Source organism: Chamaea fasciata, unplaced genomic scaffold (assembly GCF_029207755.1).
Source record: "Chamaea fasciata isolate MVZ Bird 193981 ecotype frontalis unplaced genomic scaffold, bChaFas1.0.hap1 SCAF_13, whole genome shotgun sequence".
NCBI lineage: Eukaryota > Metazoa > Chordata > Aves > Passeriformes > Sylviidae > Chamaea > Chamaea fasciata.
This window is the reverse complement of record NW_027094098.1, coordinates 698,089-716,575: the sequence shown is the minus strand read 5'-3', so window position 1 is coordinate 716,575 and position 18,487 is coordinate 698,089. Positions and strand designations below refer to the sequence as shown.

The 18,487-nt window shown below is 55.8% G+C and overlaps 1 protein-coding gene across 2 annotated transcripts in view; it reads left to right on the top strand.

Moving 5' to 3' along the window:
- Positions 1-18,487, top strand: part of CACNA2D2 (calcium voltage-gated channel auxiliary subunit alpha2delta 2) — a 213,135-nt gene that overhangs the window by 174,173 nt on the left and 20,475 nt on the right. For both annotated transcript variants that reach the window (XM_066195050.1, XM_066195049.1), the window contains exons 5-8: positions 6,072-6,116; positions 12,605-12,743; positions 16,610-16,741; positions 17,004-17,061. In XM_066195050.1, the coding sequence (XP_066051147.1) occupies positions 6,072-6,116; positions 12,605-12,743; positions 16,610-16,741; positions 17,004-17,061 (374 nt within the window). The remainder of the gene's footprint in view (positions 1-6,071; positions 6,117-12,604; positions 12,744-16,609; positions 16,742-17,003; positions 17,062-18,487) is intronic.

Below are 18,487 nucleotides of genomic sequence, written 5' to 3'. Positions count from 1 at the left end.
TCCTGACTGCCCAGGAAAGGTGCGGGATAAAGCAGGAGGGACATGGCAGCATGTCTAGGTGCCTGGCTGTGGCCGTACAGCCCTGGGTGCTGCATCCCTCCAGGTGCAGGATCCTGCCCCGTCCTGTTGCTCCACCCAGCACTGCTGGGCGTGTGTCTGCAGAGGAGAGGCAGCCGTGCCATGCTGTGCTGAGCCGTGCCGAGCCGTGCCGTGCGTGGGCTCTGGCAGCCGTTCCCGTGGGCTGGGCACGGCCACGCAGGCAGGGCTTTGTGTTCAAAGCAGCATCAGAAGGGCGAATGCCGTCTTCTTATCCTCCTTTCATTTTTCTTCTCCTTTAATTACAGATCCTACTTATCGGCTGAGAACAGAAAGATTGTCTCCGTAACCTTGCACTTGCCCTTGTAGAAGGTTTACCTAAAAAGTTAGAAAATAAAATCAAATACTCTAATTTGCAGTCGTCTTGCCATTTCAAACCCAGTTTTCATTACAGCACAGAAAGTGCATTGAAGCTGTGTTTATAACCCCCTTTTAGATAACAAATCACATTTTCTTTTGGCTGGCGAGTGTGTAGAATTGATATTTTTTTTTTCAGTTTAATGGGTTTGTGTGTTCAGGAATGATCTCCATCAACTGAGAGTCTTTATTGTGTTTGATATAATGTCAGCTTTCATTATGCTCGGAGAATTACTGTGCTATAGCACCAACCTTGCCGCTGTAGCGCCGGTCTGGCCGAGAAGCAGAACAAGAAAATCATTCACAAAAACCCCCTGTATCAGTGCTGTTCCCTCTTAAAAACCAGGGATGGGGCTGGAGGGGGCTTTCCCAACCCCCCACTCTACAAGACATCTGGGCCACCCATGGCATCTCCATGACTCTGGTGGTTTGGTGTAGGGGTTGCTGGCTTTCCTCTCAGTGCTGCTTTCCCATCCCATCCCTGGAAGGGCAGGGGGTCTCCAACAGCCTCTCAGTGTGTGCTGGCATCCCTGTGGCACCTGGCTGCAGTGGAGGGGAGCAGCAGCCACACCTTGTTCGAGGCAGCCTCAGAGAAGCAGGACAGACAGGAGATGCCATGTAAAGAAGAATGGCTGGCGAGATGTGATCAGATAAAACATCTTCTCCGGGAGATGAAAAAACTGTTGACAGGTCACTTAAATATTTCCCCAGCTCTGTCAGAGAGGCAGAGGGAGGAAATTGCTTTTAAAAAAAAGATGCCAAGGCAGATTATGATGACTGTTTCCACCTGTCCTGGGTAATGCGTACGGCCCCTGATGGTGGATGGGATGCAGGGAATTCACAGGAGAAGTATGGTCCCCACAAGACCTCTTCTTGGTCTGTCCAACAGCCTGTGGTGGCTGGGACTAACCATGAATATTGTCCTCTTCGGGGGACTAGGAAAGGATTCATCATGATGCAGATGAACAGGAATAGTTCTAGCCAGTGGAAATAAAGGTTCAGCCCCTACCAGCCACAGCCAGGCATGGCTGTGATTGCAGGTAGGAATTTCTCCCAGGAATTCATCCAGTCCCTTTGGAGCCTGTTTCTGGCTGTGGCCCCCACACCAGCCCGTGGCAGGTGTAGCAGGAACACTTTCTTTGCTCTGTTGTTCCCCAGCCAAGAGGCTGCTGTGCCCATGGCAGGGCTCAGACGCCTTGGGCCGAACACTCGCTTGGCTGAGGCCTCCAGCCCCAGCTGCCAGCCAGGACCAATTGAGCTGCACAAACCAGTCCCCAGGGACAGCCATCGAGCAGCCCCATCCCGTTCCTCATGACCCAGCAGGGCTTGGCAGGGTGATGCTGTGCTGGGGCCGTGCTATGTCCTTGCTCATCCTCTGCTCCTCCGGCCACAGTGCAGGAGTGAGGCTGCAGGAGCTCTGTGACACATTGCAGGATGTCTTCTGTACCAGCGGTGCAACTATAAGCAAAAGCTGTTGGTATTTTTGTGTGCTTAACAGTTCAGGGGCACAAAGAAGTACCTAAGTACTCACTGTCCTCTCTAAGTGCTGATGGCAGAGGAAAGGTGGGCTTGTGAGCAGAGCCCCCCGTGCTGTATGGGCACATCAGCTCCTGCTTGCTCTCCCCACCCACTGAATTGCCCAAGGGTCTGACCAGGCACAGCTCTGGTCACCTGGCTTGTCCCCACATTGGTAAGCTGTGGGCTGAGATGCTGGTCCTGCCACCATCTCCATCCAGAGGCTGGAAAACAGGCAGATGCCAGCTCGGGATCCATCTTTTCTTGCCTGCCACGCTCCAAGTTCCTCCTATCTGCCTGAAGGCAAACTGCTGCAGGATTTGGCTCTTCCAGAGCCAATTAAATCTTGAAAGAGATTTGCTGACCACAGGGGTCACCTGTGCTGCTCAGAGAAATGAAACCCACAGCTCGAGGCTGAGAGGGACCAGAATCAATGCGCTGCAGCAGGATCTGCCTGCAAAACTGCCCCAGGGAGCTGCAGCATCCCCAGGGCATGTGATTAGCAGGGTGACCCTTACAGGACTAACAGTCCTGTGGAGTACTACAGATCCTACAGATCCTCGGGAGAAGGATTAGCCAGATTAGCCCTCCTGCAGTGTCCCTGCCAGCTGTGTGCTCCAGCTGGATGGCTGGAGCAGGGAGCTGATGTGCCACCAACAGCTCCTTCAAGGCTTTTTTAGGGTGGTGGCAGCTGTGTGTGTGATATCCTTTGATTGCCACCTCATTAGGTCACTGACTTGGAGGCTTGGGCCAGCACCCCTCCATCCAGACATCTCCAGGCTGCAGCGAGATAACAGAGCACTGACCTTTCCAGCATTGTTTTTAGCTGCTGTAATCGTTTCAGGCAAAAAAAAAAAAAAAAAAAAAAAAAAATCTATTTGAATGCTCGTAGAGGGCTGTGTCAGAAGTTGTGGGAGGGAGTGCCCCTCACCACCCACCTGAGACACCTGTGTGCCCCTCCTTGTCCTGGGCTTTGTCTCATACCTGTTCTGCTGATGTGTGGCAAGGGAACACCGGTGCCAGAGCAGGGTCCTCCCTTGTGCTGCTGCCAGGGCTCCAGCAGCTCTCGAGAAGCTCACAGCCTGGATTTTTAATCAGCTTTTCGCTTGGTGTTTTGGTGTGAAAACAGTGAAGGTGTGGAGCACGGGGCTCCTAGGAAGAGCTCAAGGGCATGAGGAAGGAGCCAGGGTCCCTGGAGAGACTCTGACATGCAGCATCCCCAGGGCCACCTCCAGGAGGTCCCACCTGGGTCAAGCCCTGGCCAGGGGTTGTCCAGTGACACTGAACCACAAGGGTTTGGTGCAGGTGGGGTGGTTCCTTGGTGGGTTTGCTGGGGAAGCCTGGGCGATGGCTTCAGGGACAGCTGCAGATCAGTCTGGGATTCCCAGAGCGTGGCACTGACGGTTGAGGAGCTGAAATAGCCCCACACTTACCCACCCTCGAGACAGCCCCATTGTGAAGGTGGCACTTGGCAATTCAGCTACAAGAAAATGGGCAGTGGTTAGCACATCGTGGAGCAGCAGCTCCTCCTTGTCAGCCTCCCCTGCAGTGGGAACCAGGGTGTGCTTCCTGCAGGCTCGGTTGCAAGAGACAGGGACAGTATTTTGCCTTGAAATCCCTTGATATCTTCACCCCTTTGTTTTCTTTATTGGTATTTATTTTAAAAGGCTCTAGAAATACCAGTGCTATTTACATAGACCTGGTGCTGAGTTTAACATAGACCAGAGGAGGAGGGGATTATGTGAAGGAGGCAAATGTGGTTAAAAAAAAAAAATTAGGGAGCAGTAATTGTTGTACCCCTTGTTGCCTCTTAGAACATCCATGGCATGTTTTTAGGACATCTCTGAGGGCTCTATCCCTTCTTCCTGGAATAGACACAGGCTTCCAAGTGGCAAGGACACAGACGCCCTGCTACCTCCCTCAGTCTCCCTTGGACCCCACGAAAAACTCCCAGCCCCCCTGCATCAGCAGGGTTGTGGCATGGATTGTGGAGCCTGGCATCGGCACATCCCAGGGCCAGGGCCACGCAGGTGCTGGCTGTCCCGCACGTGCTGTCTCGCATGTGGAAACCTCAGCCACAGGCCGAGTGTGGCCGAGATCTCACCCAGCTGCTCCTGCGGTTGTCAGGGCTGGAAAGAGTGCATGGCAAGGGCTCTGTGATCCCTCGGGGAATCGGTGGGAGGGACGTCCTCACAGCAGCTCTGCTCCCTGTGCCGTGCCCTGTGCCGCGGGAGCGCTGGAGCGGGTAAAAGCAGGATCAGGGCACCGGCTCTCCTGCCCGAGCATCACCACCTCGTGCCCTCTCCGCTGCGGGAGCAGGGGCCTCTGCGGGTGGGAGGGGAATCGAGCTTTTCGGAGGAGCCAATGGCAAATAAAACGAGTAACAAAGCACCTTCTGCATGGCCGTTGTTAGTCACACTCGCTCCTGATTAAAGATCATTAAACATGAAATTAGCTCGTTTGTGTTACGGGTCTCCCGGGGGTTCCTTTAATTAGGAAGTGCAGATGGCCGCGGACCCGGGGAGACGGCGGTGCCGGCGAGGGGCAGGGGCGTGCGTGGGGCCGAGAGCGGCGCGGGAAGGGCAGCTGAAGAGAATGTATTAATTTTTTTTCTCCTTTCTTGTTGTTATAAACCCCACAGCATTTCACAACAAATCACAGATAATTAATAAGTGTGTTCCCCTAATGACTGGGCTTTTTAATAGCAGGAATTGGAAGATGCTGCGTCAATTATTTTTTTTTTTTCCACTTTCCCCTCCCGGTGCTGTCTTATCGCAATCATTAAGAGTCGCAGAGCCCGCGGAAGCGGCGGCTCCTCTGCTCAGGAAGATGCTGGAATTGCCCTTTGCAATCCCCATCCTGGGGAGGCATCGGCTGCACAGCCTGCCAGGGTCTCCTGCTGTTGATGTCCCCAAGATCAGCTTCAGGGGCTTTCCCACCTCTTGGGAAGCCGGGAGAAGCCACTGAAAACCGTTCTGGGGAGCAATTTTGTGTCTAAGAGGGTAATCCCGGTGAGGGGTTAGTGGCTGCCAGCGCTCAGTGGGGCCAGGCTGGTGGGAAGGGCGGTGCCGGGAGAGCTGCTCGCACCTGCTGCTCCCTTTCTCCAGCACCATGACCAGGCTGGGATGGATGTCACGGTGCCACCGTGCCTGGCACGGGGCTGTGACCAGGCTGGGTGCTGCACAGGCAGGAGCAGGCAGGACAGGGATGCAGCCAGTGCCATTGAGGTTTTGGCTGTGTTTCTACTCGTGGTCCAGCTCGCTTTCCCCGTTAGATAATAACAGCAATAATCACCCCAGGGCGCTGCCCGTGCCCGAGGAGGCTGGTTGGCTGCTGATGGTGATTGACGGGCAGAGACGTGTCAGCACCACGGCGGCTGCCGGTGTGCCGGCATCACGCTCGGTCCCGGCACGCTGGGAAGAGTCTCCGAGTGCCCTTTAATTACCCTTTTTACTGGAACGCAGAACGCTGGGGTGACAGCATCGCCGCTCTCCCAATTGCCTCCTCAGGAATTTTATCAGCTGTCTCGCGTCCTGACACACTGGGAAGAGGAATCCAAGCAGACCTTTCTGCTTAAATAGGCTCTAAATACCCCGAATTAACGATGTGCAGCTCTCTGTGGAAGCAAGGACACTTCTCTCCCTGTTTTTGCAGTGCAGAGAGGGGGCCTGGGTGGGCTGCGGGGCTGCAGCCTGCCACGCTGCCTATACCTGGCTCTTCTGTGGCTCCTGATGTTTGCAACAGAACCAAAGCACCCTGGTTGTGGGGATGTGGCACAGGCTTGCACCTGGTGACAGTGCAGAGGCTGTGGTCACACTGGTGTCACTGTCACTGAGCTGTTGGTCCTGCAGTGCTGTGGCTCACAAGCAGTCGTGAATGGAGGGAAGCATGGCAGGCGATGGCCGGTCCTTGGAGGGTGGATGTGGAGGGTGTGAGGCCCTGAACATGTCCCAAGGACAGCATAGGCTGGGACGGGTTCAGTCCCCAGCAATGTGGTGGCTGCCAACAGCATGACAGAGGTGCTGAGGGGACAAGTCAGGGGGAGGACTCCTTTCCCACCCCTGTCCTTGACAGGCACTAACGGCTCTCCCCTTTCTCTGCAGGAGGAAGACATCGAGTACTACGACTCCAAGGCTGACACTGAATATGTAAGTACTGTCTCTGTGGCATCTCTGGCACAGTCACCACCCTGGTCCAGGGCTGAGCCCCTCTCCAGTGTGTCCCAACTCTGTACCAGGGGTCACGGCACAGCATTTGTCACAGCCGGTGTGACCAGATTCTGCAGCGGGCAGCAAGTGCCCGGTGTGCAGCCGTGTCCCCCCAGCTGAGCCATGGTGACATCTGTCCACGAGCACCGGGCCTGGCAGCAGGCAGGTGGGCAGGCTGCTCTGCTGCCTGCGAAAGTTTCTAAAATTAAAGCTGGCATCTGAAATTCAAATAAGAGTAAACCTTTAATTAGAGACTGAATCTAATTCTCTGCCCTACTCTGAGCATAGCCGTCCTGTGATTTCTGGCAATCAGTGCTGTACCTACAGGCCCATCAGCTCCCATCTCCCGGTGCTCCCAAGAGAGCCAGCACTTGCCGGCTCCTCCCTCCTCGTGGTGACAATGAGGGTGACTTCACTCAGGTGCTGTGCCACGGGCGCAGGGAGCTCCATCAGCAATGCCTGCTGCCCTAGGGCACTCTGCTCTGGGGCACCCCACTTTGCTGCCAGCTCACCCAGCTCCCACACCGTGCTGCGGGATCCTTATGAAATAGGGGCTTGTCAGGTGAGCGATGCTCTTGGTGTGAAGCTGCTGAGTAGATTCCTTGGAGCTGACCAGGAGCACCAAGCACAGCAGGGTGCAGCCTTGGGGACAGCCCCAGCCAATGCTGGTGCACTGGAACTGCTCCTCGTCCCCAGGCAGACCTGGCAGCAGATGTGCCGTGGAGAGACAGTAACACAGCGGGAGAGAACGTGGTGTTGGCAGCAAATCACTTGCAAACCACATGGCCTCATCCAAAAATAACACTCAGGTGACCCCAAGAGCATTCAGAAGGCCCTGTGCAGAAGGGAGGGGAGGATCTGGGTTTGATGGGGTCCCACCAACTTGGGTGACATGCTGACCTCTGTCTCTCCTCCCAACCCACTTGGGAGTCTATGCCCCAGAGCAGAGCTGGGGACAGGCTGGAGTGGAGGATGGATGCCTTCAAAGCAGAGTTACTGACTTGCCTGCCAGTGCCGTTGCCTCCAGGCAGTGACAGTAAGAGGGCTCCTTGGCAGGGGAAGCAGCCACGAAGAGTCTGGGCGGTGGGGTGGAGAGGTCAGGCAGATGCTGTGACCGAAGTGGAGGGCACTTGCTCTCCTGAGCGGGTCTCCCTGCCCACAGTCCCACTCATTTACAGCTGAGGATGTCCCTTGTCCCTCCCCAGCCTGAGAGAAGCTACCAAAGGAGGGAGGAGAGGATCCTGCCGTGGCTGCTCTGAAGCGGATGGAGCTAATGGGCTTAAAATACATTAAAGGGGATTTTGGATAGAAGTGAAGGAAAAACTGGCTGGCGATTGAGGCAGGAGGAGACAGCCTGGGGAGCAGAGCAACTCCCAGCACAGGGGATGAGGAGCAGGACTAATGCATCCATCGGGCTGGGCTGGGCTTTTGCTGTCACTGCTGCAGGGCAGGGGACAGAAGCTGGGTGTCCCCATGCCCGCTGTTCCCTTCAGTGTCACACCCCACCATCCTGGTCACACTAGGCAGGATTAGGAAACAGGAGGAATCTCAAGCTGCGCCCGTGGAGCCCTCCCAGCACAGGAGGCACTGGGGAGAGGCTGTGCATGGTGGCATGGCACAGTGTCCCTGGGGACTGCAGGGCTCAGCTCCCTGATCCCTGGTCCTTCCCCAAAAGACCTGACATGTCAAGGAAGAACAGCCCTGCAAATCCATCACCAGCCACACCAGCTTTAGTCCTGCTCTGGGAGGTACCAAGCAAAATTGGAGGTGTCCTATTGTTGCTACATGTGGGTTTGGCCAGGAGGGCACTTCCCTGCCTCTGCTGTTGCTTCCTTACCAGGGAAATCCCAGCAAATTTAATTCCAACAAAATTCAGTGGGGGGGAAAAAGGAAGATGCTGCTGAAGTAAAACAGGAGGGCGATGATACCAGAAGGTCTGAATGGAACATAATAATGCTCTCTCCATCCTTTCTTTATTTAGCTTCAATTTTTGTACTTAAATGGAGCAGAATGTAGCTGAGCCAGAGCTGGTGCTGATGGACAATGGCTGCTCCCTGTAACTGGGGCTCATTCACAAGCCTTACGCCGGCTTTAACTGCAGTCAGAAGGAAATGAGCTTCCTATTCATTTTGCCTGCACCTCAGCTCCATTACCCCCCCACACAACAGACTTTGGATTTTCGAGTGGTTTTTAACAAATGGGAACATCAGCAAATATTCCCAGGGATCCCCAAGGCTGTCAGAATGTTTGCAGAAGTGAAGTTTTCACCTTTCCCCGCTAGCAAGGGCCATGGGGTTTAGGTGGGGAGAAGTGTTGAAACCAGCAGACGGTCTCAGTTGGGTGTCATAGGCAGAACAACACAGAAATAAAATAATTTTCCATCTTTCGTGTTGTGTTCAAGGCAGGGGATGATGCTTGCCAAAGCTGAGCCTGGGATGTACTGTACTCAGGTGGAAAACAACACAGCTGTGGGAAGGTATCCTGGCCCCAAGGTCAGCCCTCCAGCACCCACCTGAGGTCCTGGGGAGGGGCTGATGGTGGGAGGCGCCGTGCCAGCCTCAGCCCCTTCTGGTGCAGGGGAGGTGGGGCTGCCCACTCCCTGCTCACCCCTCTCACTGCTCACCCTGCTCACTAGATGCAGCAGGGAGGGGAAGGAGGGGGGGAAGAAAAGCCCCTAAATGTCAGCAGCAGCAGATGAAGGGTGTTGGAAAATTTAATCTTCCAACTTTCTCAACTAATGTGACATTTGGATTTCCTCACGATAAGCTATCAGCCCCAGAAGTTTCTTTCTTTTGCCTTTTTTCTTTCTTTTTTTTTCTTTTTTTTTTTCCTATTTTTTTTACTTCTCTCCTCTGGCTGGTAATTTAAAAATAAATGGTCTAGAAAGATCTCTAAACAGTACCTTTGGCAAAGATTAAAAAAAGCAAAGGGGAATAGGGGAGCAGGCTGGCGGGAGAGGCTGATTGTTATTTATAACCTGGGCTGCTGTAAAAGCAGGAATGTGGCTGGAGAACACACCATCTCCCTCCTTGGCATTAAATGACTGCATTTCAGGAAAATCGGATATATTTAAGGAGAAAGACCCTTCTGCACAGGCCTGGAGTTTCTCAGCCACGTGTTGGAGGCTGGCATTTATATCCATTATTGGCAGAATCACAGTGTGTTGATATGAGTATTTTGCTGGCCTTTCCAGACTTAGCATGGATGGATGCCCCTGGGAGATTGAAAAGGCCGTGCTGGGATCTCGGTGTATTCTCGATCAGGCACGTGTGGGGCAGGCCAGGGGAGGCAGGGATGCTGCGGGGATGCTGTGGCTGGATCAGCCCAGCGTTTGTCATCGGGGCTGCCATTTAAGCAGCCGTCATTAGCTGTGATGGCTGGTTCCCATGGAGATGAGCACTGAACAGGGGGGTTTGCATCTGCGGGAGCTGCCGGGGACCCTGGGGACGAGGCATCACTGCTGTACCAGGTCACATCCCCGGCTTCATCAGCAGCTCCAGACCCTGGAGACCACGACAGTCCTGGTGCCCAGGGGCAGGCTGGCTCTCCTCAGCCAGCACCAGCCTGGATGGGACAGGGCAGACGCTTGCCCAGAGCGTGGCAGCCTCCAGTAGAGCTGTTGGTGCTCATTGGGTGTTGGGGCATCTCTGGGTTTTGTCACCTGTCTGTCATTTTGGGAGACTGAAAAGAAACTGTGACTGACAGCCCAGCTGGGAAAGCAGTGGAGATGGCAAAAGCTCTCAGGGAGTGATGACTTCTTGCTGAAGCAGTAAATACGTATCATATTGATATATTGCCGTGGAGTCGATTTCTAATGGTGTGTAGCAAATAATATATTCAAGAGTAGCATCTATTTGTGTTACGTTGTACATACTGTAACAGATAAATAGATGTTTCCAAGTTCTTTTGAAATGTAACGATGAGGAATGCTGCAAGATCTGACTGGGGGCCTGCCGAGATGCTCACAGTTGAACCGATGTAAATTCAGAACTTGAATCATCGGCTTCGCTCTAATTTCAATTTAATGCAGAATTTCTTTCCTCGGCCTTCCCAAGGTGTCTCCTGGTATTCCAGATGCTCGCCTCCCTGCCTGGGCTGGTGAGAGCTTCACCTGCCTCCGTGTGGCTGGAAATTACCCCCTTTCAGGGGCCAAATTCAGCCTTGCTTAAACAGAAATAACTCAGTTGAGGTTGGGGGATTTATGGATAAAGGGCAAACGTAACTTGGATAACATCAGCTCTTTCTGCAGGTCTGTTTGGCATATAGGTGTCAGTGATGCATGAAGTGCCCCACGTATAGATAGCTGTGTATTTGTCCCCGAGATCTATACATGCACCTCTTCACAGCTCCATGAATGAGAGCAGCCAGACGGCACCGAACCTGGCAGCATACAAATTAGCCCCTCAGAAGTGGGTGAGATCACGGAATAATGATAAACAGAGGAGCAGTAATTACATACAGTAGTTCCAGCTCCGATGAAGTGGGGAATAGCCATGCCAGCGTGGGGGAAAGAGGGAGGGTTGGATTTTCCGGGAGCTGGTGGTGACAGGGGCAGCGGATGGGTTGTGGCAGGGTGCCCTGCTGATCTGAGATGGGGAGGGATGGGGAGCTGTCACCAGGAATTTGCTGGACTGAGGAAAAAAAGGGTTTAGTGTCAAAGCGGAGTTTTCGGTGCTGCAGATGCCCTCAGGCCACGGCTTTATCCCAAAGCTTGTTTTCAGCAGACACCTCTGTATCGCTGTCTGGTGCTCAGAGAGGTTTGCAGGGATGAATGCTGTGTGTGCTTTCCCCCAGAGAGCTGAGCCCCCCATGGACAGCTGGCTTGGGGCCAGATCCACTCTCTGTGTAGCCCATGGCAGGCGGCCGGAGCGCCAGCCCTGCTGCAGCATCGCCACTTTGCGGGGGCTCCTGCAGTCGTTTTTTTTGCCTTTTCTCCAGATTTACGTGAAATTGAGACCATAATCTTGATTTTGATCTTGGAGACATGGCTCCAGGGAGTTGAGAACAGTCCCTGCCTGCCTCCTGCTTGGCTACTGCAGCTGTAATTGAGTTCAGCATCTTTCTGGGCAGCTGGAGCCCCCGCACCGGGGTCGGCTGGGCAGTGTGTTTACACTCACAATCTATCGGCTGGAATTAAACCCAAACCCTGTGTATCAATCCTGTTACTCTCCCGAGCTGTGGCGAATGCTTTGGCCACTCCTCTCAATGTCATGGGAATGTCACCAGCTTAGTGGCTGGCTGGAGGTGTTGCAGGGGAGGTGACATTTCTCTGTGTCATCTGTGAAGGAGAAACGGGGAGGGGGCCGGGATGGGCGTTAAACAAGCTTCATCGTTTACTTCCCAAACACATAGTTTTCCTTTAAATATATGGCTTTTCCTGTGAGAAATTCAGGTCTTTGTTCCCTGGGTTTTGTCAAGGGGAGCCTGGCCAGTGGGAGAGATGCTCGCAGTGGGCCACTGAGGACAAGAGGATGGGACCATCCCCTACCCCTTTTATTCCCTGGTATATTTATCGTGGTACTTTGCTGTGGACAGTGTGGGGCATCCCTTCAGGTGTCTATTCCAGTTTGGGCTTGGCACTGTTGCCTGTCCCTGCCTGTGGATGGTGCAGACAGCTCTGCATCCCTGCCCCTCTTCAGCAGGGATGTAGCTCCAGGAGCACAAAGAGCAGGTGCTGCAGCATCCTCCTCTCCCTTCTTCCTACCCTGAGCATCTCCCAGCTGGCTGCAAACAGCCTTCCCCAGCTGCTGGGCTTGTGGCAGGGATGAGCAGCTCAGAGCCAGCACCTTCTCCTGGGTTTCTTTGCTCCTGGTGGGGTAGCAGAGGCAATTTCTCCAGCTCTGTAGTGGGCCCACCCCCGTTCTCGCTTTTCCCCACATGGCCCCATGCTTCAGCCCCCACCCTGTCCCCTGTCTGCAGCCACCCAGCTGTTCTACCTGCACCAGCTCAGCCCTGCCTGCCTTTCCAGAGGGATTTTACCCTTAGTGCCATGCTGGCAGCAGGGCTGGGGTATGGAGAGGAGGGCTGGGAAGGTGAGGGACTGTGTTCCAGCACCAGCAGTGGGGAATTCGCCGTCTCTCCACCATAATTAAATATTGTTTGCATTGCTTATTGACAGAGCGCTAAGCTGCACTCCGTTTTAATTTGCTCTTTGATAGTTGCCTTTTGCTGCTAATTGATTTTCAAGGCCTTTTTTTGATTTTTTTTTTCCTATGTCTGATTTAATACCTACTGTGCTACCAAAGCTGGAGAGGCAGGGGGTAACTGGTGCTTGCCTTTGTGCACACCCGGTCCTGGCAGGCCAAATCCACACCAGATCCGGCAGGGCTGGTCTCCCCACCAAACATTTGGTGATGGGCTTCAGGTGGAGGTATTCCCAGCATCCATCTAGGGTTGGGTGACCCCATGTGCTCTGCTCCCTTCCCCAGGATGATCCTGATGGAGAAGAGATCGAGAGGGAGAAGTCCAACTCCTTGAAGCTGGAGTTCACTGATGATGACAACTTCAAGACCAAGGTTAACTATTCATACGCTGCCGTGCAGATCCCCACGGACATCTACAAAGGCTGTGAGTGCCCCTCCTCACCCTCTCCAATTCATGCTGCCTGGCTGGGCATCCACCTCTCCTGCCTGGAGCACTGCAGCCCCAGGGACCATCACCTCTGGGCACCCCGAATGGGTCTTGGTGCCAGGGCAAGCTGCCTCCCAGACAGGCAGGCAGTGAAACAAGGGAGTCACCGTATAAGGATTGAGGTGACAATGTGTCCCTCCCCAGGGAATCTCAAGAGCTCAGCACAGGCAAAAGAGGCAGATAGGGGATTAGGAATTACTAGGGAAGGGATGGGGAATAAAGGAGAGGTGGTGATTATGGCACAGGGTAAAGCTCAGCTGTGCCCACATGGCTCTGATCCTCCTGCAGAAGAGCCCAGCAAAGCTTGAGAAGGCTCAAAGTGGGCACCAGAGACGTTCAGAGGGATGGAGCAGCTCTCTTTGCTTTGCCCAGCAAAGCTTGAGAAGGCTCAAAGTGGGCACCAGAGACATTCAGAGGGATGGAGCAGCTCTCTTTGCTTTGCCCAGCAAAGCTTGAGAAGGCTCAAAGTGGGCACCAGAGACGTTCAGAGGGATGGAGCAGCTCTCTTTGCTTTGCCCAGCAAAGCTTGAGAAGGCTCAAAGTGGGCACCAGAGACGTTCAGAGGGATGGAGCAGCTCTGTGCAGGAGCAACTACACAGGTAGCACCGACCTGCTTGTAAAAGGGACTGAGACATGGCTGGGCAGTGGCAGAGGGTGAAGCAGCGATGCTGCCAGTCTTCAGCCTACCTGGGGCTGAGGTCATGAAAAAGGAGGAAAAGCAGCTGCAGTCTCACAGGAAGGCAGCCAAGGGTGACTGCAGGACGGCGTGATGGCACCCCGTAGCTAATTAAGCCCCTGCTGTTGCAACGTGCAGGGGGGGTCAGCCCTGCGGCCGTGACCCCGTGGCTGCCGGAGGGCACAGCCTGCTCCTGAAACGGGGATGGGGCTGGTGGGCCAGCCCGGGAGCGGGCAGGGATGGATGGACGGGCGGGTGGGACAGCATGCTCCACACCAGCTTCAGTCCCCGCCGAGCGGTGTGACGGTCCCTGAGCATTCAGGTCTCTCCGGTACCTCGCCCTGCTGCGGTGGCACGCGGGGACAGTCGGTCTCCATTTCCCTCTAGTGGCTGCTCGGCTCGGAGCTGGGACCGCTCCCCGATGGAGGGCATCCTCCAGGACCCGCCGGCCGCATCCTGCGCCCAGCCCCGGACCCTGCGGTCACGGGCGTCCCCAGTTGCCCCACAGCACCCAGGGCAGCACTGTCCCCACAGCTCTGTTCCAGTGGCACTTGCTGAGGTCCCCTGGGTCTCCTGGCTGGTGATGGTGGTGATGGGGGCCGAGCTCACGTTCCTGTCCCGAGCGGAGCACGGCTCCCGGTGCACGGCTCGTTACGGGCACGGCTGCGCTCGGAGCCGCATCGCTGCAGTGATTTCACCGCGGAGGCAGCGGTGGATTAGGAATTTGCAATTAGTTTTATTACCCAGCTAGCGCAGGGCAGGCAGCTAATGAAGCACATCAGGCGAGCCGGGTGGGCTGCCCAGGGTGAAATATTCGTTCCTCCTCAGCCCTGCTCGCCAGCCAACGCCACGGCTGGAGCCCCGCCACGGCCACATAAATCACCCCGCTCAGCCCTGGGACGAGAGCAAGCTGGAGATTAACGCGCTCCAGGGACTCGCAGCTGCTCAGAGAGGGATGCTGGAGAGGGGATGTGGCAGTGGGGGGGGGTGACAGTGCAGGGTCTGTCGGTGCCCCTTACCAGACAGCGAAAGGGGCTGCAGCCTGCAGCCACAGGCACTGAGCGTGCGGGCACGGGGATCAAGCCACGTCCGGCCACGCCGGGGTGCTCCAGAAATCCCGGGTGCAGGGAAGGGTCTACAACTGCTGCTCCACAGAGAGTGGTTTGGGCTGAGGGCACGGGGCCACCCTGTCCTGCCAGGGACAGCCGTGAGCGTGGCGAGTCCCCGCAGAGCTGTGGGCGGGAGCGTCCCGCTGGGACCGGCGGAGAGGCGCTATCGCTGCCTGGCACGCTAATTAAACCTTGCGGCGACGCCCGCCGCCGTCACCCCTCGCTACACACACAAATTACATCCTATATGTGTTTTATTTACTGTGACATTTTTAATTAAATATGCAATCGCTCGCGGGTAGGGCGGGGCCGGGCTTTCTCTGATGGGGGACAGGGACTAGATGGGGACAGGGACGGGGATGTTACCAGTGGGGCTGGCAGCTCTGGCCGCGACTGAGAGGGACAGGAGCCATCCCAGCCTTGGACACAGCTCCATCACTCTGCTCATGGTGAGAGTGTCGGAACTGTATTTGTTCACAGGGATGATAGGAGGGCTTCATTCGTGCCCAGAGAAGGTGTAGGGGCTGCACTGGCGATCAGAGATAATTTAAGGTCTTTGTTTGGGCACAGGGGCGAGATGAGTTGCATTCAGTACAAGCAACTGGTGTGGCTGATGGGCCCCAAGGTCTGGGTGTGTAGGTGCTGCCAGGGATATCATGGATGTGTCAGGGCCCAGCCCGGTGCCCAGCTGAGGCTGGCAGAAACTGCCCGGGGCTGCTCCAGGCAGGCAGCAGCCTGGCAGCCAGCTCACAGCCACTTCTCCTGGGAAAAACCACATCCTATGTCAGAGCCAAACAAGAAATCATCCTAAGCGTCCACATAACAGCACTGTGTGTGGGCACAGCGCTGAGGAATGGCTGGGGAGATACGGAGAGAGTAAATCATGGTTTAAAGGCATGGCTGCCTGAGGGAAGGACAATTCTTCAGCAGTCGTGCTGGGATACAGGGATCCAGGATTCGTCCTGGGTGAAACCTACCCACTTTCTGCCAGTGCCTTGGGACCACAGGGAAGGCTTGAACGGGTGATGACAGTGTTTCCAGAAGGGACAAGTGTGGGAGCAAGGCTTAGGAAAGCTAGATATGCTCCTCAAATGCACACTGGCTCCCCTACAGCACCACACTGGGTTGTTTTGCCCAATGCCAAAGAGATGGGGTGTTGCTGAGAGTTCTCGTACCCCAAAAATGCATTGAGGATCCCCCCCAGGAGGGATCAGTGCCTGATCTCAGGGTGCTGCTGGCACCTTGCTCCTGCAGTGGCACCCACCACTGGCTCCTCCATGCTGCAGTCCTGGGGCAACCCAGCAACGGTGGCCATCGTGGGATTCCCCTCCCACAGCATTTGGGGTCCCCCTGTGAGCACAGGGAGGTGCCATCCCAGCTCCCTGCCAGCCACCCAGCCCCATACCTGCCACACCACACTGGTCCCCCCCCTGCTCTGCCAGCCCCCCTTGATTAATCACAGGCTGGGGCTGCCAGCAGCTTATCTTTTGCTTCAATAGCTGAATAATTTTAAACTGCTGTTTGCTGGCCTCTTAATTGCTTTTGTGTCAGGTGCAGGGCCAGTGGGAATGCAGAGTGGGCCTGAGAGGCTCCACATAGCCTATGGGGACACAAGCGTTGGGTTCCCCAGCTGGTGACTGTCCCCAGGGAGTGAGGCTTGCACAGGGAGTTTTGCTGGGAAGGGGAGGAGATGGCAGGCCAGCTGTCCCCAGTGATGGCTGTGTCTGCCCCAGAGCAGATGGGGACAGTGAGCACTCTGGGGAGCTCTGAAGAGTGGCTCATTTCCCTGGGGATAAGGGACAGCAGGGTGGTGTTGGAGCCCTGTGGAAGTGAGGGTGTCGAGGGGATGTAGGAGAAGCTGGAGAGCCCCCATGGGATTCTTCTTGGGAAGGGGCAGAGGGGACATACCTCTCCCTCCCTGCCATCTCTTGGGGACACCGCAGTCCCCATCATCCCTCAGCCCACCCCCAGCTCCACTGCTCCCTCCACCCACCCACCCCTGTCTCTGTGTCCTTCAGCCACCGTCATCCTCAACGAGCTGAACTGGACACAGGCCCTGGAGGACGTTTTCATCGAGAACCGGAAGGAGGATCCCTCCCTGCTCTGGCAGGTCTTCGGCAGCGCCACCGGCGTCACCCGCTACTACCCCGGTGCGTGGCAGGGAGAGGTGACACAGAGGGGCTGTCACCAAGGGCAGCCAAGGCCCTTCTCACTGTTAGATGTGGGCGAGCAGCCCCCTGGGCCTGGTCTGACACGTGTAACTGTACTGTGCCAGAACCCATTGGTGTGAGCTCCCCACCTGAGCCTGCTGCTTCCTCAGCCCTGGGCATCTCTCTGCCCTGTCCCCCATGTCCCCCTGTCCCCCACCCTGGGACAGCCCTGCCTTGCTCACTGCCTGCCTTCTCCCCACAGCCACCCCATGGAGAGCCCCCAATAAGATCGACCTCTATGACGTGCGCCGGCGGCCGTGGTAAGGGGGTGCTGGGCAGGGAGGAGGGTTCTGGCCGGGAGCAATCAGCTCCCTCCCCTTTTCATTTCATTTTGGCACTGGCAAAGGGACACCATAACACAGGCAAGGGCATCTGAGCTGTGGCACTTGGCTCCTTCTCCCCTTGCCTCTTCCTGGGAAGGCAGAGCAGGGTGGAGAGATAAATCCTTGGGTGCAGATGAAAGTGTGGAGAGAACCCTATGCCCCCTCTCCACAGCCATGGCTGCTGGCACTCAGTCCTGGCCAGCATTGCCATCCAAATGAGATAACAACTAGCTTGGAAGCCATAAGCTGGGAGGATGGGGAGAGGAACGGGCAGGCAGCACTAGGCTGTGGCTCAGTGATAGCTGAGCAGCCCTTCAGCCCACACCAAGTGAGGTGGGACTGAATGGGCTCCCCTTCGCCCAGCTGGAGGTGCTGGTGTGGCAGTGCTGGTTGTCAGCTGGAGCTGGGGGAGCAACAGCCCCATCCTGCTCACACTTTTGTGCCTAAAACTGCAGTCATGGAGAGGAGAGTGGGCACAGACCTCTGGCACATGTCCAGGGAGCTCTGTATCCCAAAGGATCATTCCCCTGCCCACACCGGGAGCTGTCCCCTCTCCTTCCCAGAAAATTAATGGCCCTGCTACTGTGGTTAATTGCCTTTGATTGCTCCACATTAATTATTAACTGTTCCCTGCAGGGGTGTCTGTTGAGGTTATTGCAGAGCAGGGATTGGAAGGCTGTTTTGGAGTGGGGGCTGCTGATGTGTATGGGGGCTACTGAGCCCTGCTAAGCCCAGCTCTCTGCCCACTAGCCGTGATGGCCACCTGGTTGTCCACCCAGCCGTGGAGGAGCAGCAGCACCCTCCATGCTGGGGGACAGCACACCTGGGGGAACCTCCTTTTGGGGTCTTCTGCCCTCAGGCTGGAGTCCCGTGCAGGATGCAGCCTTCACTGCTCCGTGGCCACGATCTTGGCCGCAGCCACAGGTGCCACTCCCGTGCCTTCCCTTCTTCCCTTCCCCTGATGAATGGCCCCATTAGCCACAGCCGTCGCCTGCCGAGCCCAGGGTATTCATCTGAGCCGGGCTGCCGGAGATGGATGTGCTGCCACAACCCATTACGGGCAGCATCTTAGTTGGGCTCTGTGCTGCACCAGCAGCCCAGCCCCGGGAGCAGGGCCGGCTCCAAGAGCCCCCTCTCATGCCAGTGGGGAGGAGGCCCATGGGTCCTGCACTCCAGCATGAGAGGAAGGTGCTGGGGGATGCTGCATCCATGTCAGGAGGGTCCCGTGTGTGCCAGCATCCTGCCCAGGTAATCAGCTGTAATTAGGGAACATCAGGCCCTGGGATTAACAATCAGAGCCTACCCCTTCCCCAGTCCTCCCCAGTTCGGGTGAGTAATTGATACTAATAACACACTAATTAAT